This window comes from Triturus cristatus, chromosome 3_2 (assembly GCF_964204655.1).
Source record: "Triturus cristatus chromosome 3_2, aTriCri1.1, whole genome shotgun sequence".
In the NCBI taxonomy this organism is placed as follows: Eukaryota; Metazoa; Chordata; class Amphibia; order Caudata; family Salamandridae; genus Triturus; species Triturus cristatus.
The window spans coordinates 791,792,099-791,814,469 of NC_140584.1; the positions used below are offsets into that span (position 1 = coordinate 791,792,099).

General features: G+C 46.0%; 1 protein-coding gene across 2 annotated transcripts in view; it reads left to right on the plus strand.

Moving 5' to 3' along the window:
• The window catches only part of ADAM23 (ADAM metallopeptidase domain 23), a 731,894-nt gene that overhangs the window by 343,601 nt on the left and 365,922 nt on the right, over positions 1–22,371 (plus strand). For both annotated transcript variants that reach the window (XM_085648912.1, XM_085648913.1), the window contains exon 8: positions 17,563–17,645. In XM_085648912.1, the coding sequence (XP_085505038.1) occupies positions 17,563–17,645 (83 nt within the window). The remainder of the gene's footprint in view (positions 1–17,562; positions 17,646–22,371) is intronic.

Consider the following 22,371-nt stretch of genomic DNA (forward strand, 5'->3'; position numbering starts at 1 on the left):
ATCCTGAGCACAAATGGTATTCAGGCATCAGCAAAATGGACAGAGATTATTCACTCCTGAATTACATCTGGCCAGACAGCAATTGCGGACAAATACTCCTACTCACCTGTTTTGCCATTTGCCCACCTAGTATAAATATGAACATTTCTGTAGATCGGAATTTTTTAATTCAGGAAAATGAATATGTTCTGTTATGTTGCTCCCAAAATGAATTTTTGGGGAATTCACAAAACCTGTACGGCAAACCCTAGGGTATCTAAGCGCTTCGCCAGAGAACAGAGCTCATTAAGCACCGAAAGTCGGAGAGCCCAAGATTACAAATGCCAGGTTTGAAAGATTTCTTAAAGGCAAAGGAGTCACGTCTAGCAATGGGCAGGCAGAGAATTCCATAATTTAGCAGAAGCCCCAGAAATAGACCGCTCGCCTCATCTAACATTCCAAAATCTGGGAATGGTGACTTTCCTAGTTGAGGAGGAACTGAGTGACCTGGCTGGAATGTACTATTTGAAGAGAGTGGAGAGATGTTTAGACCCTTTGTGATGGAGTGCCAGGAAGAGGAAGTAAATAGCCTTAAAGACGAAGCGCTTCTTAACAGGTAGCTAATGCAGCACTCCAATACCATCTCTAACAGACACTCGTTTGGGGGTGTTAAGAATAAGGTTCTTTTGGGGGTGTTAAGAATAAGTCGGGCAGCCACATTTTTCACCACTTGCAACTTATTCAATGAATAGGCATTTAATAGTCAAATAAATCGCATTGCAATAATTGAGTCTGGAGGAGACTAAAGCAATGACCACCGAATGATACCGGTAAATAGGTATAAATGGAAAGATTTTCTTGAGTGTCTTAATTATGTAGAAGCATGTATCCGTGGAATGAATGACCTGTAACTCAAAATTCAAGGAGGTATCAAAGATCACCTCAAGATTTTTAGCCACTTCAACAGAAATGTGTAGAGAGAGCCAAATTCTTACAGCCACCAACTGCAATACCAAATGGATTCTTGTGCACCAAACACAAACACCTGGCTTTTTTCCATATGTGGTTTAAGAAAAACCTAAATCATCCAGATGATCATAATCTTGGTCATGCAAGAATTAAGCTTGTTAGCTACTGATGGCAAGTTGTCAGTGATGGATATGATAATCTGAGCATCGTCAGCATATGAAAGTGCTTGAAAGCCACAGGAGTGTATCAGTGCTGCAAGATGGGCGACACAGAGATTAAAAAGAGTGGGACTCAATGAGGACACCTGAGGGACCCTGCAGGGAAGACTATAAGCCTTATCTTTAAAGCCACCACAGTTGAAAACCTGCAGTCTGTTGGTGATGAAGAAATGGCAGAGATTAAAGACTTTCCCACTAACACCTGCCTGATGAAGATGTTGCACCAGGCACACGGGTAAGAGAGTGTCAAATGCTGCAGAAAGATTCAGCAGCACCAGGACAGCCAGTGACCCTCTTCCACCTGTGCCTGATACTATCCATGGAAGCCACAAGTGCTGTTTCCGTAATATTGCCACTTCTGAAGCCGCTCTGTAAGGGGTCAAGAATGTCACATGTATCGATTAGCTCCACTAATTCCTGATGGTTTGAAATGGGGGCCTCTAGTTGGCAATGATTTGCACCTTTGTTCAAGTAAGGACACTTCTTCCTAGTCAGGGTAAGAGGGGATACACTTCCAAAATAACCCCTACTCACTCCCTTGGTAGCTTGGCACGAGCAGACAGACTTATCTCAGAGGCAGTGTGTAACTCATTTGGGCATGCATGCAGTAACACAGTTGAAACACTAAAAATGGACACCACTCCAGTTTAAAAAAATAGCAAATCTTTATCTACACCAACAAGACCAAATACAAAAAGAAATCCAACATACAATACTGTATAAAATAGGTACTTTGTAAGATAACGTTTAAATTGCAGAAATATCTCAAAAACACAGTTCTTCCTCCGTCTGGGGCTACCAGGATGCTGAAAACGACAGTCTTACAGTTCCAGCTGACCGCGTCGGTACAGGCCAACTAAAGCGTCAACAGACTCATATACAGTACCTTTCGCGTTGCGGCCGATCCCGTTGATACGAATCAGTTGGGGCAACCGTTGCAGTTGTGTTGTGAAGTGAAGGGTGTAGCGTGCAGTGCCCTCATGGCACGGTGCAGGCAGCTGCTCGGTGACAGTCGTCCAACTACGTTGGTGAGACCAAGGGTACGATGCGGAGTGAGGCGGTGCTCGATGCAGTGCTGGAAGGTCACGGTGCAGGCGACAGAGCCGGTTGATGTTTGGGTCGGGCAGCAACGGAGTCAGTGACCTCCTGGCAGAGTGAAGCTAAGTGGTGGGGAGTGCGGTGACGGTCACCCAGCAACGTCAGAGAGGCCAAAGGTACGGTGCGAAGTGCGGCGGTGCCTTGTGCGGTGCCTTCAGGACACGGAACCAGGGACAGACTCGGTGTCAGAGTCAGCTTTTCTTTTCTTCTGCGGTGACTGAAACCAGCAGTTTCAGAGACGTTGCCCAGAAGGATGGTGAAGTCTTTGCTGTTCCTGGGACTTCTTGAACAGGGGCAAGCTCTACCTCAAGCCCTTGGAGATACTTTGTCAAGCAGGATACAAACACAGTTCCTCTCTTTGGCAGAAAAAGCTACTGGAAGCCAACCCCAGACAGCACACAGCAAAGGGGCAGTACTCCTCCTCCAGCTTCTTCCAGCTCTTCTCCTTGTCAGAGGTTCCTCTTGAAGTTCAAAAGTGATCTAAAGTTCAGGGATCTGGGCCCCACTTTTTATAGTACATTATCCTTTGTTCTCTGCTAGCAGGAAGCTCTTTGCCCAACCAAGAACAGTTCTGTCCTCTTTTGTGCAGCAGCCCTGCAGGAGGCGGAGACAGTATTGTCCAAGGCAGACCAGGCCCATTCAGGTGTGAAAGAAATCCCCCCTACTCTGAATGCAGCCCGGTCTATTCAGTCCAGCCCTGATACACCCTGGAAAGGCAGGACACACCTCACTCCTCCCAAGTGCCTGTCTGAACAGAATGCACATCCCCTCCCCTGTCACTCCAAAGCCAGACAGTCAATACACAAACCTAGCAGAGGCACATTGGATAGCTAAACAAGAAAATACCTACTTTCTAAAAGTGTTATTTTCAAACCCAGAATGTAAAAATCATGCTTACGAAAAGATGCATCTTTAGATTCTGAGTTCAGGCACACTAAACTCCATTTTCCTATCTTGTCCCCATGGGCAGTTATACTTTTATAAGATGTTAAAAACTCCCTATTCTCCCCTCTGGCTCAGATAGCCTTTCGATAGTGAAAAACCAAATTGGCAGTATTTCATCATCAGGACATGCCACACACATCAGGGCATGTCCTACCTTTCACATACACTGCACCCTGCCCACAGGGGTGCATTGGCCTACCTTAGGGACGACTCACATGTAAGAAAAGGGAAGTTAGGGCCTAACAAGTAGGTGCACTTGCCAGGTCAACATGGCAGCATCAAACTGCGCACAGACACTGCAGGGGCATGTCTGAGTTTCATTTACAGGCTTACCGTGTGAGTGGCACAATTAGTGCTGCAGGCCTACTAGAAGCATTTGATTTACAGGCCCTGGGCACACACAGTTTACTGTACTAGGGACTTACCAGTAAATCAAATATGCCAATCATGGAATCACCAATCCATAAACACAATTTACAGGGAGAGCATATGCACTTTAGCACTGATCCGCAGTGGTAAAGTGCCCAGAGTCATAAAGCCAACAAAAACAGAGTCCAAAACAGGAGGCAAAAAAGCAAAATGTCTGGGGATAAACCCGCTGGAAAAGCTAGGTCTAACACAACCCCCTTCCAGCCTAATGCCAGGGTAGGCTAATAAATCTCTTGATGGATAGAACCTAGACCTAGTCCACAACAGTGGGGGCACGTTCAAGTTCTGGGCTGTACTGAACCCGGTGGATCCCTCTGTCCTTATTCTCAGGGCCCACTAAGCTAACCCATGGGGAGCCCTCCTTCTCACCTGTGGACCCCATCTGAGCAGCACCTAACCTTAGTTTGCTCACAGGTGTGTCCCAGCAGGTAGACAGTAGCCATATGGCCAACACAGTGGTGTGGCCCAGTCCACCCCCAGGGTGTGACTCCTGTCCCCCACCCAGGGGCCACTTTGTCCCCTAGGACAGCAAGCCACAGTGGCCACTGACAGTTGTCAGTGATGAGACCCAGGCCTTATGCCACTTAGGGTTCTCGAACCTCTGTGGCATCAGAGAGTGGGCGGCAGTAGCCCCAGGTGCCTGGCACCCTTTGTCCACTCTCCCTCCTGTCAGGTCAGGGATGACATCCTGACACTGACCCACCAGCTCAGGGTCTGAACCCTGAGACTGGACAGGGGACAGGGGTGAGCACTCCCACACCCAGTCTTCCTCCTTGGGACTCTGCACATTCCCACCTAGAGCCGTATCCCCTTCCAGAAACGTCAAGGCACCTGTGGCAGGTGTCCCACACAATTCGCCTAACAGTTCACGGGTTCTATCCTGCAATTATGATCCCAGCCTAGGGTCTGTACCCTTAGACCGGGCAGGGGTCAAGGGCTGCCCTCTCCCCCCTCTACTGGGGCCCTGCCCCCTCCCGCCTGGAGTGGTGCCCTCAGAAGACAAACTGGTAGGGGTACTGTTAGCTGTTTCCCCTTCTTCCGGGTCAGAGGGGACACCCTGAACCTGGCCCTCCAACCCATGGTCTGCACATTTAGGCTGGACCTGTGCCTGGCACCCCAGGACTTCTGGGGGAGCACACCAACCCCCCACCACCCAAGGGAAACACAATCATCTGGAGTTGTGCAAGAGTCTGCCTGGTGCAGTTCTCCACACTCCTGACCACCTCACAGTACATGAGGACCTACTAGGCCAGAAGTGGCTTCACCAGGATCAGGCCTGGGGTGCTCTTTTCTCAGAGCTGGCAACCCCTGACCCACTGGTCCTTCCACTGGGAACTCTGTCCCCCCCCTCATCCATCTCTCTGGACTCATGCCCTCTCCCAACTGAGGGGTGCTGCCTGACACCAGAGCTGGTGGAATGTTGATTTCAGCAGTCTTCCCTAGCTCAACTGACACCTTGGGATCCCCCTCAGTGGATGGCCTCCCGATACGGACCATGCCCCCTTCCTGGTGTTCCTTCATCGAACCAATCAGGCCTTGAGATCGGGTTTCGGGTACCTCGGGACATAGCCCACTCCCACTCCTTCTCCTCTTAGACAAGATGTGGGATCCTACCCCCTCCCACTACTCTGAGACCTGTCTGGGCCACCACAACCTTCCCCTACCTCACTTGGTTGGGGACAACCTGAGCCACATCCTTCAGGACCCCTCCAGATGCCGTTCAGACCCTCTGGAACCCTCCAAAAGGTTAGCCTCCGGTGCAAGCTCCTTGGGTGTCATTGAACTCACACTCCACCAGGTGTTGACATAGCTCTGGAAATCAGGGACTTCAAAAATGCTCTTCAACAATTGAATCACACAGCCCCACACAGGTGTTAACCAAGCCACCCTTTGCCTCACCATCCAGTGCCTCGCACAAGTACCCCACGTCACTCTCCTGAGATTGCCAAGACAGTGTCTGACTGTCTCTGTCACTCAACCCACACGCTACTGGGTGGTCTCCACACTCACCTCTTAGGACCTTTACCATGGGGGAACCCCTCTCCTTGCACCTCTCATCTAGAGTCAGTTGAGTGTCCCTCCCACCACTAGGAGCATGATCCCCTGTGCCAGTTCCCAAATCCACTTCAGGGACACTGTGCACCACTTGAGCTACCACTTAAACCTTAACCCCCGGTGTGTGTCAACCCCTTCCATCAAATCAGGTGCCACATCTATGGGTGTGTGTACTGTTCCCTCAGCACTAGATAACACATTTTTGCTGCCACCATCGGAGCTGGACTCCACCTCCAGCTCAGCCAAGCTCAGTTCTTGAGCAACACACATTTACTTTTCTTGGGCTAAGGCCCTCTTGATCTCCTCATCGAGCTCTCTCAGCCTTTACTCACAAGCCAGAAGCAATTCATCTTTCTCTGTTTCTCCCTCACTTTCAGAGAAGTCCTCCTCCTCAGGTAGTGTTAGCTTCCAGCGGGGTAGCTCATAACAAAATAGGGCTGTCTCTGGATCCTCCTTGGACCTTCTCTTCACAGGCAGTCCCCTTTCCTTTCAGAACACACGTAGGTCCCTCATTGTATAGATAAACATGTGCCAGAAGTCAAGTTCCATTTTGTCAAGACTTCACAGGTGCAACAACTAACCAGAGTCTCAGTATCAAAAATACTTCCAGGAGGACACCAGGAAACAGAAAAAGACAGTATGTGGTTGCGTAATGGTGTGCATTATACTAGTAGTGTACACCAATTACTATATGTAAGGCACAAATGCAAGCCCGAATCTCCATCACTGACCAACAATGTTCGAAATGGGGGTCTCTAGTTGGCAATGGTTTGCACCTTTGTCCAAGTAGGGACCCTTCTTCCTAGTCAGGGTAAGGGGGATACACTTCCAAAATCACCCCTGCTCACCCCCTTGGTAACTTGGCAAGAGCAGATAACCTTATCTCAGAGGCAGTGTGTAAAGCATTTCGGCATACATACAGTAACACAGTGAAAACACCATGAATGAACACCATACCAGTTTAGAAAAATAGCAAATCTTTATCTAAACCAACAAGACCAAATACGACTCAAATCCAACATACAATACTGTAAATAATAGGTACTTTGCAAAAATAGCTCAAAAACACAGTTCTTCAGAGTCTTTAACTCCATCCGAGGCTACCGTGATGCTAAAAATGACAGGGTCTAACAGTTCCAGCTGACCGCGTCAGTATGGGCCAGCTAAAGCACCGACAGACTCGTAGACAGTAACTTTCTCGTTGCGGCCGATCCTGTTGGTACGAGTCGGTCGGGGCAATCTTTGTGGTTGCATTGTGAAGTGAAGCGGTGCAGCGTGCGGTGCCCTCAAGGTGCGGTGCAGGAAGTGGCTCGGTGACGGTTGTTCATAGGCATCGGTGACTATGATGGGGAGTGAGGCAGTGCTCGATGCAGTGATGTCAAGTCACAGTGAATGCGAAGGAGGCTGTCGATGCTCGGGTCAAGCAGTGACGGATTCAGTGACGTCTGGAAATAGTGAAGCGAGGCAGTGTGGAGTACGGTGCCCACAGGATGCGGTGCAAGCAATGACTCGGTGACGGTGGCCCAGCGGTGTCGATGAGACCAAAGATGCGGTGCAAAGTGTGGCAGTGCCTTCTGCGGTGCCTTCAGAACACAGATTGAGCAACTGACTCTTTGACAGAGTCGACTGCTCTTGTCTTCTGCAGCGACTGAAACCAGCGGTTCAAGAGATGGTGCCCAGAAGGATTTTGAAGTCTTTGCTGTTCCTGAGACTTCTTGAACAGGGGGCAAGCTCTACCTCAAGCCTTTGGAGATACTTTGTCAAGCAGGATATAGACAGAATTCCTCTCCTTGGCAGGAACAGCTACTGCAGCCAAGCCCAGACAGCATAGAGCAAAGGGGAAGTACTCTTCCTCCAGCTTCTTCCAGTTCTTTGCCTTGGCAGAGGTTCCTCTTGAAGTCCAAGAGTGATCTGAAGTTCAGGGCTCTGGGCCCACTTTTTATTGTACAAAACCCTTCGTTCTCGGGTGGCAGTGAAGCTCTTTGCCCGGCCAAGACCAGTTCTGTCCTCTTTGGTGCAGCTGCCCAGTAGGAGGTGGAGACAGCATTGTCCAAGTCAAACCAGGCCCATTCAGGTGTGAAAGAAATCTCCCTCTACTCTGAATGCAGCCCAGGTCTATTCAGCCCAGCCATGACTCACCCTGGAAAGGCAGGACACACCTCACCCTCCCAAGTGGCTGTCTGAACAGAATGCACATCCCCATCCCCTGTCACTCCAAAGCCAGACAGTCAATACACAAACCTAGCAGAGGCACACTGGATGGCTAAGCAAGAAAATACCTACTTTCTAAAAGTGTTATTTTCAAACCCAGAATGTAATAATCATCCTTACGAAAAGATGCATCTTTAGATTCTGAGTTCAGGCATTCTAATCTCCATTTTTCTATCTTGTTCCCATGGGCAGTTATGCTTATAGGATGTTATAAGTAAACTCCCCATTCTACCCTTTGGGACAGATAGCCTTTCAATAGTGAAAAACGAAATTGGCAGTATTTCACTATCAGGACATGCCACACACATTAGGGCGTGTCCTACCTTTCCCATACAAAGCACCCTGCCCACAGGGATAACTTGGGCCTACCTTAGGGATGACTCACATGTAAGAATAGAGATGGTTAGGGCCTAGCAAGTGAGTGCACTTGCCAGATCGACATGGCAGCATCAAACTGCGCACAGACACTGCAGTGGCAGGTTTGAGTTACATTTACAGACTGCCGGACGTGTGAGTGGCACAATCAGTGCTGTAGGCCCACTAGAAGCATTGATTTACAGGCCCTGGGCACACACTGTACACTGTACCAAGGACTTACCAGTAAATCAAATATGCCAATCATGGATTCACCAATCCATAAACAAAATTTACAGGGAGAGCATATGCACTTTAGCACTGATCTGCAGTGGTAAAGGGCCTAGAGTCCTAAAACCAACAAAAACGTGTCCAAAATAGGAGGCCAAAAAGCTAAATGTCTGAGGATAAACCCGCTGGAAAAGCCAGGTCTAACACTGATTAAAGTATTTCTCCAAGATTTTGGCAGATTTTGGCAGGAGTGCACAGAAGTGAGATAGGATGAAAGTTTGTTCATATCATAATGGTCAATCTTGGTCTTTTTTTTTAAAGAGGAAGTACAGTAGCTTCATTCCAAGGTTGAGGTAAAATCCCTGAAACAATAGCATGATTTAGTACATCCTATAGAGCTTTAGCAATGCAATCAGGTCTCAGCTGCAAAGATTTAGTTGAAAAAGGGTCCACAGGGGATGCAGCTTTGAAGCAGCCACACCGTATTTAAGTTAATTTGCTGCCCCAAGAAAAGCAGAAGTTTGCTGCTGCCTTGAGGAAAGCACATTCATCATAATAGCATGCACATTCCTTGTTTGCGCCCAGCTCACCTGTTTAAAGGTGCACCGTGAGCAAACTGTGAAAGGGCACCCTATTGATAATACAGGCCCTGGTGTGCATTCCTGACAACTGGACCTAAGTGGATTATTACTTCTTAGGTCACCAACATGGTAGTTCATTTTTTAAATCATAGGTTAGGAATGGTAAATCTCTTTCCATAATTCAATAGTTTTACGTATTGTTTCCCTTTTATTCCCTCTGCTATAAAGGCAAATATCTAGTTCCCCCCTCTACATTATACACATTTACTTTAGTTAACAACTGCTTTAAGGCAGAGCTTCGAGACCTAAAATCTTTCCTTTCACATCTTAATCGTGTTCGTGGGGTTTCATTAAATAGTTTACCACTACAAGGCATAGAGGAAAGCTGTCTGAAAATCTTGTCTGTTATTGTTCTTTTTCTGAGCACATAATTTCAGTATTTACATCATTGTTTATTTCTTTCCCTATATCTCTTGCGCAGTGTAGCTATGTGAATGAATAACCAAATATATAATCTCTTATTTTAATTCACACCTACAAAAAAATAACTCCAGCTTTTTGTATAGCTATTTTAAAATGTAAATATTATATGTAAGAGTTATGAAATTACAAAATATTAATCTTCTTTTCAGCACACATTTATAGAGTTTTATTTACAATATTATTTTCAGATAAATCCAAACTATTGCCCATTACCTATAGCAGACAATGCTATATTTGATACATTTAGTAGGTCCTTTAAGTTGACATTGTCAACTAATAAAATGATATTGAGAAACAACCATGATCTTCAAAAACACTTATATGCTTCTTAACACATGTGAGAAAAAGCTGGTCCTGGTGAATGTACGTCAGTGACAGCCTGTCATTAAGGACAGAGAGGTCCCACCCCAGTGCCTTTTTCAAAGCATAATAAGTGTCTGTCAGGATGAGCAAAGATCAGCCTGACAGACAATCACCATAGCAGGGTCAGGTAGCTAGCTGCCTTACATGCGCAAAATATGCAGGCACCTGGCAGCTTGAGCCAAGTTTTGCTTGGCTGAAGATTTTGCAGCCCTGAGGAAGTCACCTCATCAGTCTGGCAAAGTCTTTTGAGAGCCTCCCTCTCATCACAAGCGTAAGCATCACTGATCGATTTAGACCTGGCTGTTTCAGGTTTAAGCTCTGCAGTGTCCAGGACTGACTCTCTATCATGATGCTTTATCACAGAGTGGGGAAGGGCCAGCCTTCTCACTGACCCCATCCCACTCTACCAGGAGGTTGGGTAGATCCTCCCCTCTCTATCTGACCTTTGACAAGGTGAGCCAATGAGAGGAGGTGACAGGATCTTTTGGTAGTCCCTTCCTTTCTCGGAGCCTCCATAAACCACAGAGTCCATTCTGTTTCTTCCTCCTGCCACCCGATGTTGCCATGGTGGCCGGTAAGTCCTTGTTGAATGTTGGATGCATGTGTGTATATATAAATGCATGCATATGTGTGTGTTCCTGCTATTTGTGAATGAATGTGTGGATGTGTAAACTATGTATGTGCTTTTGAATGATGGGTGTATGTGTGCGTGCTTGTGAATGGATGGGTGCGAAGTTGCATGTGGATAAGTGTGAGTATGTGTGTTAATTTTTATTTTGGAAGAGTATGTACATGTTTGCACCTGCCTCAGCACTAATGCGCCTTATGGGCTGCCACTGATGTATGTATGCATGTATATATTATTTCTATAGTGCGAACCTAGCCAAAAGGCAGGAGAGTGTCTTACATGGTGAAAGTCAAAGTTAAAGTCAGTGAGTAGTTGGAGAGGAAGCTGACTTGTGCATGGTTAATGTATTGTTCCTTAAAGAGGTGAGCCGTCAACTGTTTTCTGAATTGGAGCTGTGTTGGGTCTGTCTTCGTGGACATGGGGATGCTGTCCCAGATCCTGAGTACATAAATGAAAAAGTCTGCTGTCTTGTTTTATCTGTTTTACACTTCTTAGTCTGTAGTCTGATGGTGTCCCGGCTGCAGGTGTTCTGTTAACCACCAGCAATGGTGTGCTTGTCCGCAAGATAAGCAGGGGTGTTGTTTGTGATTGCTTTGTAAATGATGCAGAGGGTTTTGAAGATGGTGCTGGAAAGTGAAACCAATGGAGTTCTATCAAGGTGTGGGGGATGTTTTCAGATTTTGTCAGGCCCTGGATGAGATGTGCTGCAGTGTCTAGGGTGCCTGCTAGGGGTCCCAGTGTGGAGTCTGGGAGCCAATGGATTAGGCCATTACCATCATCCAGATTCAAGAGTACACAGGCTTGAACAGCAATTCTGAATTTGCTTTGTGGAAGAAACGGTTTAATTTTCTTTAGAAAGAGAGAGCTGCTACCAGGACGGCTTTATTTTTGGCAATGTGTTCTTTGAGGAAGAGGTTGGGTTCCAGGCTGAATCCAAGACATTTTGCATTTAGTGAGAGTTGGAATTCGAAGCATTCAAGGTTCATGTCATTGAGCCAGGTTTGTACTGTATCTTTGTTGTTCTTGGCAAATAGTTGGAATTCTGTCTTGATTGGGTTGAGCTTTAGGTAGGCACTAGACATCCAGGTCTAAATAAAGCGTTTAAGGCATTGAATGATTGTGTATCATCAGTTTATTGGTGAATCATGATGCTGTTACCTGTGAGAAGAGCACCAAGTGGCTCCATGTAAAAGTTGAAGATGACAGGAGACAGTATGGAACTCTGGTGTCTCTCCGTGTGATAGGGATCTTTTATGAAATGAAGGTGCCTTGGTTTTATATTATACATCAGTGGAAAGAGTAGACACTGTATATCAGAAAGGTTGTTTTAAAGAGAGAAAGGTGGAAATTAAAGATGTGATATCTAAATGGAGAAAATACTTCTTTTCTTTTCGGACGAAGCTGATGTCTCTTCCCTTCACCTGCACTGTTCTATGTCAACATTTTCCATGTGTAGAGTTCCTTAGTGGTCAACTCTGCCCCTTGTCATTTTTCAGTATCTGTCTCTTCCAATTTTGGTGTTCTATTATAGCCATACAGAATAAACACACCTTTATTTAATGAACATCTTTGAAATAAAGCCTCTGGTCACAGTTGAATCCAGCATAATTTTTAACACTGATTATTGGCCATAAACAGTGAAATACAAAAACACTCTTAAAGTAGACCCTTCCAAAAATCAGAAAGGTATTGTACGTTCTCCTCTGGCCAACAAAGAGTCCACATTCTATGGGCCTGCTTAGTCCTAGTCCCAGTGGTTATAAACCTGCAAGTACTATTTATTGTATCATTGTCTTTAGCACCACAGATGGCCAGGTACTGAAGGCTGTTGTTCTTAATTCCTGCAACTTCCTTCGAACACCCACTTCACACCAGCATACATTGATCAAATTGTGTGTCGTTAAGCCAGGATGTGAACAGTCTCAGAAATTGTGTTCCATGGTTTGAGAACTGAACTCTTGAAGAAAGGCCAATCTCTGTAACATCTGTGCATTCCAGTTTCCAAATGGTGATATCTAATGAACATTGAGATTATGCTTTTGAAATATTTACCATCCTTGCCTACCAGTCTCTTAGCCTTATAGCTACATTCTGCTTTCAATGTGAGCAAAGAGGTGAAACGATGCTGACTGTGGCTCTCTAAGAATGAATATCAATAAAGACTACAATCCCATGCCAACTGCCGGTCTGCATGGAACATTGACTCAATGGAGCAGAGGTTGGTGGCAGGAGATGCCATTTGCTTTCCGCTACCTCGCTCAGGTCTGTGGAGACCTGAGAGAGGTGGGAGAAAATGGGCAACTTAACAAATTGACAACCACTATTCCACCACCCCCATAAGGTCTTAAATATTAGGAATGTTTTTCACTGAGGGGTTCTATGTGACGTAAAGTAGGCAGGGAGAGTGAAGATCGATTTGTTTTTGTTGCCAATCAGAACCGTCTTTATTATTATGTTATGTATGGCACCCAGATCCTCTTCTCTGATTTCAACATCTATGCCTCCCCTTCCAAAAATAAATCAAAAGTACCTGGCCTCCTGCCACCCACCACCCTCAAAATATAAATAATTAAATTGAACAACTTGGGGTCCTACCACTTACCCACATCACCATCTCTTTAGCCCTCCACCTGACCCTCTCACTCACCCAAATATATTAAAAACACACCTCACCCACTACCACTCACCACTTTTTCATAGACATTGATCTCTCCCCTGTACAAACTGAAAACATACCTGGCCCCCTGCCTTCCACCCACCCACCTACCATCATCATACACCATCCCTGCCCAACAATGAAAAAAAGGATCAGGCCCTCTGACACACTCTCCTACCACCCCTTGTGCTCTCACACCAACTCCTTTCCCTACCCAAAGCCTTGCTTTCTCCTCACACATTGAGAACAGAGAACTGATGTTACACACACAGGAGCTCCGTGAGAGCTTCTGGTAAACTCTCCTTTTTGTCTCATGTCAATGAGGATCTATAGACAAACATACTGGCAGGGATTGTGGTGGTTGGCTAAGGCTCTGTGCTTTTGGGTTCTCCCACCTCTCTCAGGTCTATGGAGTCCAGAGGGAAGTGGAGAAAGGTAGCCGAGAATGCCAAAAGCCATTCCATCACCTTGCTTTGGTTTCCACAGACGTGGGTGAGGTGGGGAAAACACAGAGGAAGCAATCAATTTCCCTGGTGACTTCATAGCAGGTGGAAAGTACATTTATGTACCACTGTTGCTACATCAGAGCAATGGCTATCCAGAGTTTGATTAGTCATTCATCCTGATGGTTTCCAATAGACACCATACATGACTCGTTCTTTCTTTCTCTCTATCTTTCTTTCATTCTCACATTCCTTCTTTCTTTCCTAACCTCTTTCAATTATTTCCTCATTCCTTCCTTCCTTCCTTCCTTCCTTCCTTCCTTCCTTCCTTCCTTCCTTCCTTCCTTCCTTCCTTCCTTCCTTCCTTCCTTCCTTCCTTTCTTTCTTTCTTTCTTCCTTTCTTTCTTTCTTTCTTTCTTTCTTTCTTTCTTTCTTTCTTTCTTTCTTTCTTTCTTTCTCTTTGTGAAACACTGTCTGGTGACATGTTGCCACTTTATAGTGCTAGAACTGACTTTGGGGCACATGCATCAAGCATTCTATCAGTCGCAAATAGGCCTATTTGCAGAATCGGCCCGTTTGCGACTGGAAAAATGCTTTTTCCGATGCATGTACCTTTTTGCATTCGCAATATAGGTAATCGCAAATTTTTGCAATTACCTAAATTGCGAATACGTTCCCTACTTGAGATGCATGTAGCATTTACTAAATGCGACTGTGATTTTAGGAAAGGCTAATTAACATCAACTTCGAGTTAATGGTAATTTGTGCTTGCATTGAAAAATGCACCAAAAATGCATTTTTCAATGCGCTATGTAGCGCACACATACTCTTAGGCCATGTGTGTGCTACACATGTGCATACTTACCTTTTTTTGGGGGGGGGGCTTAGGCCCCCAGGCACCCTTGGATTTGCACTCGCAAATTGTGATTACCAATTTGGTAATCGTAAATTGCTAATGTATTCCCACTCATTCCTATGGGCCATGGCAATAAATACATTCCCTAATAGCGATTCGCAATTTGCCCTGCCAGAAACAAAGGATGGGGCAACCTGCTTGGTATACTGTCTCATTTATAAGATTAAGTTCCAAGTTGATTTTGGCTTGGTACGAGGATACGGTTAAAGTAAAATGTGCCTGAATACAATGCAGTGCGATGCCGCTAATAGCCTATTCAATAAAGCTGAAAAGTCTTCGCACCAATAGCTTAACAATGGCATGAATTTGGTGTTGATCACACCCAATAATGGCTTTAATGGGTGCCCTGTTAAGTTGTTTGCTAGTTTCAGGTGCTGGCAAATGACAGATTGAATCCTTTTGTTTCAATTTCCTCATTTTGCTTGGCAAAGGATCCATTGTTCTGGACCCAGAAGACCCAGGTGTTGTAGGAGTTGGCCTGCTTGATTATTTTGTTATTTATATACGATCTGCTCTTTTGATTCTCTAGTTTGCGAAGTTCAGGATGGAAGTTTTCTCACAGATTACCTTTAGCTGGCTTTTAGTGCTATATGATGCAAAGCGTGTTGAAGACCAGTGGCCGATTGATAAAAAAATCTAGCTATCACCAGTACACATAAGCAACTGGGTGGCCCTCCTTCAAATATTTGGGGGGCAGGGTCTGCTGTTCTGTCGATCATTTTGCTGTGTAGATATAAAGATTAATGGGGCTAATTCATAGCCCTGTTTGAGGCCTCTGGTTGTAGAGATCGTTTTTGGTCAATAATTTACCATTACCCATGTGTCCGTGTAAGGGCCTGAATAGCTCTTACCAACGTTCTATTCATTCCCAAGCCTTTTAATTTGAGCCAAAGTACCGTATCAAATGCAGTCCGGAGGTTAATAATGCCGAGTAGAGATCCGCAGTGGATGATGCTAAATGCTTTCAGGTTAATATAGAAAGAATTATATAATATTGTCTACTGTTCTTTAGGTGTCTCTGAAATGGGTTTGAGTCCATGGGATACATTCTGTTAACTCCACCCTGGTTATAAGATCATTTATAAGTAGGCTAGTATACTGTTTTGCCTTCACATGCATTAGGGTGACCGTTCTGGCATTGGCTGGATTTGTACAAGCGTCATTTTAGTATCGGGGAAATAAAAGTGAACACTGCCAGTCCTACCAAAATGATGGAATGAATCCTGTGGAGTAGCAGGCATTAAATAGTGTACTGAGGCAATGTGTCCAATAGTCATTATCCCATTTAACCAATTTGGCTGGTAAATTTGGATCGAGAGCCATAGTTTCTCATGTGCTCTTTTCAGATTTTTCCGGCTGCAGGCTGTCTCGTTTTCCTTCATGTCATGTACAGCTTGTGACTTTCACTTATTAGGCTAGACAGATTAGTTTTAAACCACTTTTTAGAGGATTTGTTGGCCTGTTTGGGTTTTTTGAGTTGAAGAGGGGTCGCGATGTTAAAAGTCTTTGTGACCCTCCTATGGAGGGACACATTGAATGCCTCTAGGAATTTGGATGGTTGTGCCTTTATCTGGAATGTACAGGGGGCAGATTGTGTATCCTTTGATTGTTGGGTTTTGGTGTGTGCAACCCATTTCTAATGTGAACCTAACCAAGGAATGGTCTAACCACGACACTTGTGCTACTACTGGCTCATGGAGTCACTCTGTGTGAAAGGTCAAGAGTGTGGACCGCTCTATGAGTGGAACCCGTGACCATGTGTAGATGTAAAGGAATGGGTTGTTTCCCTCTGACAGGTTCCAAGTAGCATGAAATACACAGTGAGAGTAAAGCTTGACTTGTATCCCACTTGAACTTCCAGGTGTAAATCTCTCCATGATTGACAGCTGCTCAACTATTATTGTAGGCTGTGCTTAAAATTACGAATCGTTTTCCTCTGCTCAGCTCATCCTGAGGATAAGCAGCGGAGAGGCTGATTAGTCTTGAGGATCCATGCACAAAATGGAGTCCCACCCCTTCACCCCCACCACTAACTGTGCCTTAATACTAATGTATATCTGGTGCCCTGCCCCTGACTCCAACCACCCACTGCCCATAATCCTTCCAATCAAATGTTTGAAAAAAGATATATGTTATCCTACCACACCTCCCCCACCACACTCAACAGTAGCCTCACCTCCTCCAAATACACAAAGAAATACCTTGCCTCCTACTACCCTCCTTAGACGCCCTTTGTAACTCCCTCCCTACGGCATTTCAATATTTAAAAACAATATCTGGCATCTTCCTCTAACACCATTGGTAACTCCCACCTACAACGCTTTGCAATAGTTAGAAAATTGAATACGTGACACCCTACCACCTTTCCCCACCACTATCTTAGCTTTTTCTCCTTCCAAAGTCATGTAGATAATCACAAGGTGAGAGCTGTTAGCAGCATGGAACAACCACAATTCGCTGAATTTGTGGTGACCTGAGACAGAACTGCCATTCCACCACTTCCTTCGGGTCTCTAGAGATGTAGGGGGGCAACGGATTGTCTTCTGACAGAGCACCGACCTCAGAGCTTGATCTTTTACTGATCTGACATCAGACCAATTAATAAAAGGGTTTTCAATCCTGTGTTACCTATACTGGGTTCCACTGCAAGACATATGCAGCCATGTTTTGCCGTCATTGAAGGTCTTCATTAACTTTTTCCAACAAACCCTCTCCACTCATGGTTTTTTAGTGGGTTTAATTGGACATTTTGTCTAGAACCAATACAGCCGCTAGTCTTTGGATGTGACCCTATAGCTTGTTACGGAGGGTGAGAGTTGAATAAAATATCTGATGGTGATAGATGAGCGGGGAATGGGAAAGCTATTGCAGGTGTAGTAAAGATGAATTGTGTAGGAAGTGCATCCATTTCTAGGATACATCTCATCATCATCGCTTATGCACTGTAAGATTCTTAAGCAAATATTAACTGGGCGGTTGTGTTCTTTGCATTTTCTTAAACAGAGGAAGAAGCAAACCTCAGTGGTGCATGGCCTTTTCGCTCCGAGGAACAGTGGTTGAGAAAGAGAAGGAGGAGAGCTGTGAAAGTAAGTATGACCATAACAATGTAGCGTATGTTTTGCTTTGTGTGATGTGGGCAAACATTCTTCCAATGATTACATAAGTAGTGATGGTCTTTAACATTCCCACTGCTAGGCGGGAAGTTTTCTTTTGTTTGGTTTTTAGACAATATTGTCCCCTTTGAGATTCTAGAATTGTGTTCAATATTATTCTGAATAGGTACCTTTCTCATTAAGTTACCCATTGATGGTTACCCATAATGTCCAATAAACTAGATACAGACATTGGCTTCTACTGATGGGATAAACATATGAAAACTGGAAGACTAACTTCCTGAAAAACGAAATTAATGGACACAAACTGCATAACTATTCGTTCAGCTAGTCCCTGTGAATTTGGGCAGGTACAAGGACTCCACCCTATAGGTGCCCAACTAGGCAAACCAACCAATATAAAGTATGTAACTGTGAAGCATCCATCACAGACTATGAAAGTGTTGTGGTATAACTCCAAGATGAATTATTCTAGTGACTGGAATCGAACAACTTCTATGTGCCACCATTTTAGAATGATGTTGATTAAATACCCTTGTCAAGACCATCCTTCAAGACATAGTGTGCAGACAATGAATGGGAAAACTATGTTATCTCGTAAATGTGACCAAAGGCCCACACATGCTCTAAAGGTTTTCTCGGTATTAGCCAAAATAGATGCCACTTTCATCATTGTCTCTTTGCCAGGTGCCATCAGGTTCTGCCTGTGAGCTTTAGTCATCATGGTGTATATATCTCCTGACTGCACTGTTCTACAATTTGTTCAACTTTGATTTGACTTTGTATGTTAATTATGTGGGATATGTAGCCTAAAAGCCTTGGATCCATGACACCGGAGTTGCATTCCAGCACCCACACTTGGATACATCATGTGATCGCAAGCCAATCCACCCCTTTTTATTCTTGTGTGTCCTTATCTGTCTAAATTGGGACAACTCAAAAACAGGTGAAATCCAGCTATTAAAATCTGCATTAAAAATATGTCACTATATATCACCTAAACAAAGGTTTCTGAGATGTCCCATGAATGCCCTGCCGCATCAATGGTCAGCCAACCTAATTTAAAGGTGGGGGACCTGCTTGATTGCGATGGTGCCGCCTCAGCTGGTTCTGGTGTTGGAAACATGTTGGCCACATAGCTGCAGTGTGAGAAGTTGGCCTGGTATATCCTGTTCACTAGTTAAAGTGGACACCTTGCACCAGTACAATTCGACTCTTATGGTAGATAGGTTTCAAACAACCTTTCAAGAAAGCTATCCTAGTGGTAGCTGTGGAGAGCAGCCTTCAGGCTAAGTCTTTAGAGGAATGTAAAGCAGCTTGTTTTACCTTATAATCTCTTTAATAACTAAATGAAAGGACACCACACCGGTATATATATCAAATATATATGTATTTATTACTAACAACTCTCTGCTAATCTCTTTATGAGATTAGAAGTCAGGAACATATACATAAATCAACATTTCACAATAAGTTAAGCACAAATATGGCTGGGGCCCTAGGGCCGTACCAGACCATATACTAAAAAAGAGACTTAAGAATAACGACTTGCAAGGGGACAAGGCCTAGGGCCTTCAGAAGCGCTGGGGCCTCACGAAACCACCCAAGGCAGGTAAGTAAAGGACCCATGGGAGACGCATGCAGTGTGAGAACACAGCCGCGAATCCCTTTTGACTTCAATGGAGCAAGTCGTGATTGAAAATTAAGAGTTTTAGGATACCTCGGGAGAGTCTACAAGCAAGTTACTTACAGGATAAGTAGTTCTAGAGCCACCACCCACAGGAGGACCATAGTGCTGGAGTTACCTCACCCAGGGAAGCCGGGTGCATAGGTGTCTTTTGGTGTCGGGTCGCGGCGTCGTTTTCAATGGGAGCCAAAGAAGACTTGCTGCTTGTGAAGACAGGAGAAGTGTCCGGTGGGATTCAAGCCTGGATTCAGAAGAAGGAAGACCTGAAAGCAGAGGGGACAGTGTTCAAAGTCACTTGGCAGTGACCTGGGGCAAGGATGATGGATGCCCACAGTCGTCTGGTGACTTCAGGTGATCCACGGGTGTCTTGACTCTTCAGGCACGTGGTCCAGGTGGCGTCAACGTCCACGACGACCAGGAGCTGGATTCAGCGTGTCCCATGAAGTCTGCAGCTTACTGTGGTGTCGGTGACCAGATTGGAGCCAACAAGCCTTGGTAACAGCAAGTCTTGTGGAAAGGATAAAAAGCCAGCGGTGCAGACCATCAAGGACTCACCCAGCAAGGGTAAGTCAGGGCAGGCCTGGAGCAACCAGGCTGCAGGGACTTCAGACTCTGGCGGGAGCGGGAAAGTTGGCTACCGTTGATTGCAAGATTTGGCGCCTGCCAAGCAGGGGAGTCACTCCTTGACTCCAAGGGAGATTCTTCCGTCTTCCAGAGGTAATGGAACGTCGAAGGTCCAGGATTCTTCTTCAGTGCGTCGTCCAGGGATATCTAGTTTGCAATGGCAAGGGTTCCCTAACTTATACTGGAAGGAAGGGAGGGACTAGCTCTATGAACCCACGTATGGGAGGGTCAGGGGAGTGGGTGGCTACACCCATTTCCCTTTGTCCAGTTTTTCCCCAGAGCAGAGGCAGGTAGCCCCTGAGACGGTTTGAACTGGTGTATGCACAGAGGAGGCTACTGCTCCCCCAGTGCAGGACTTCAAAGCACTCTAGGAGTGCACCCACCCAGCCCCAATACACTAAACCCTGTCTGGTAGGTGGTCACCTCCCTGTGATAGGATACCTATTGTTCGGCCTCCTCCACTGCGAGTTTCGGTCATCAGCAGGAGGGCAGCCCAGTGTCTGTGACTGGTGGCATCCATTTTGTGATGCCAGGGCTCTCCAGGATTCTACCGTGTTTCCACAGTAGGTGCATGTCTATCCCTCTAGAAGGGTGGGATCATAATCCCACACCGGTTACTGGTGTGGGGGTATGATTCCAAAGCGTTTGACACCAAACACAACATGTTTTGATGCAGCCATCCCAAAGTTAGCATTTACTGCGAGGTTATAATGCACTTAATAGTATATGGTTTGACCGCATTCACAAACAGCCCCAGAGAATGGACTCTGAGAGCTGCAGAGGGGCCCTGCTCAGGCAGAGGCACCCCCTCACATGGAAACCAAGCACCCTGCTCTCAGGATTGATTGGCCTGCCTTAGGGGTGACTGATAGGTTTAAATGTGTGTAAGTGAGATATAGTGAACCTATATCTCTGTGAGGAGTGCTAGCACCACCTCACCCAGGCTGCAGTAGCAGGCCTGTGGTGTCAGATTTAGTCTGCTTCCCAGGGGTGGCATAATACATGCTTCAGCCCCTGGTAGGCCTGTGAAGTACCTATGCCCTTGGTACCTAAGGTAGCATATACTAGGGACTCATAAGGCCACAGTATCCAATCACTAGTGCACCTAATATGCACTCCATGTCGTTTAAGGGAGTAAGCAGACAGGCTGGGGTCCTGAATAGCAGGATCCAGCCAGACTAGTTAAAAACCATCAAAACACCAGGAAAAAAGTGGGGGAAACCATGTAGCCAGATTCCACCTTCCTACATAACTCCCCCCTCCCCCCCCAAAAGAAAGGAGATAAGGCTAACCTTGTGCAGATAAGCCTTTATTTCCTGAGTGGCCATATAAGTAAGAACCTGCACTAGCATGGTTGCTCCCTGTCTCATGGTCCACTTGGGAAATCCTACCCCAAGGGGTTCTGGAGTTTCTCCAAAGTCTTGGGGAATTACCTTTATTGTGGTTTTGTACAGAAGCAGGCTGGTGGGGTGTTTGAGTCTGGAAGTGAGGCCCTATTTGGGGTGGTCTCAACTTCCTCAGGACACTGGTCACCATGGAAGCCTTTCTGTCCATGACTGTGTCATATCTGACCCTAAGGGTCAACCACTGGCTGCCTACAGCTGGGGTTGGGTCCCTCTGGTTGGAATAGTGGAGGGCATTGGAATATTTGGGGCAACTATGTCCCAGGTCTCCCTGTGCCCAACAGAGTCCATCTGTGGGATACCTGTACCTAGGGGTAAGGGGGATCCCCCAGTATGTAGAGGAATGTTCACCTGGCTAGAACTACTCTGCTGGGTGTCCCTAATCTGTTGATAGGGGGTCCCTCTGGACAGGGGCCCACTAAGGGTCCACTGATCTCCCTGACCTCTGCAGCCCTGGGCTGACTGAGGCAGGGTAGAGAGGGGCAGGATACCTGCTCCAGACTGGGTACCACCTTGGAATAATCCTCTGCCATCAGAGATGTGGCCAGGGCAGACCTGACCACCTCTGGGACAGTTACTTCACAAGGGGCAGGATCAGTTCCCTTAGAAAGCTGACCCTTACCTTCGTCTGGTAGGGGGAGGACTGTTCCTCACCCCCAATGCTCTCTGTTTGCGTGGAGTGATCCATTGTTTCAGGCTTCACTCCCCTTAATTTCTCCTGGGGTGGAGGGGAGGCCCTCAGGGTCTCATCCACTCTCTCAGGGATACCTAACATTCTTAAATGGGCATTGTGATTCACCTCAGCCCAGGCTGAGATTTCCAGATCATTCCCCAGTAGACAATCTACAGGTAAGGTTGGTGACACTGCCACTCACTTTGGGCCAGTGACCCCTCCCCAGCTGAGATTTACCACTGCCATGGGATGATCTGTCCTAATTCCATCAATATTGGTCACCTGGTATCTAAACTCAGGTAAAAGCTGTTC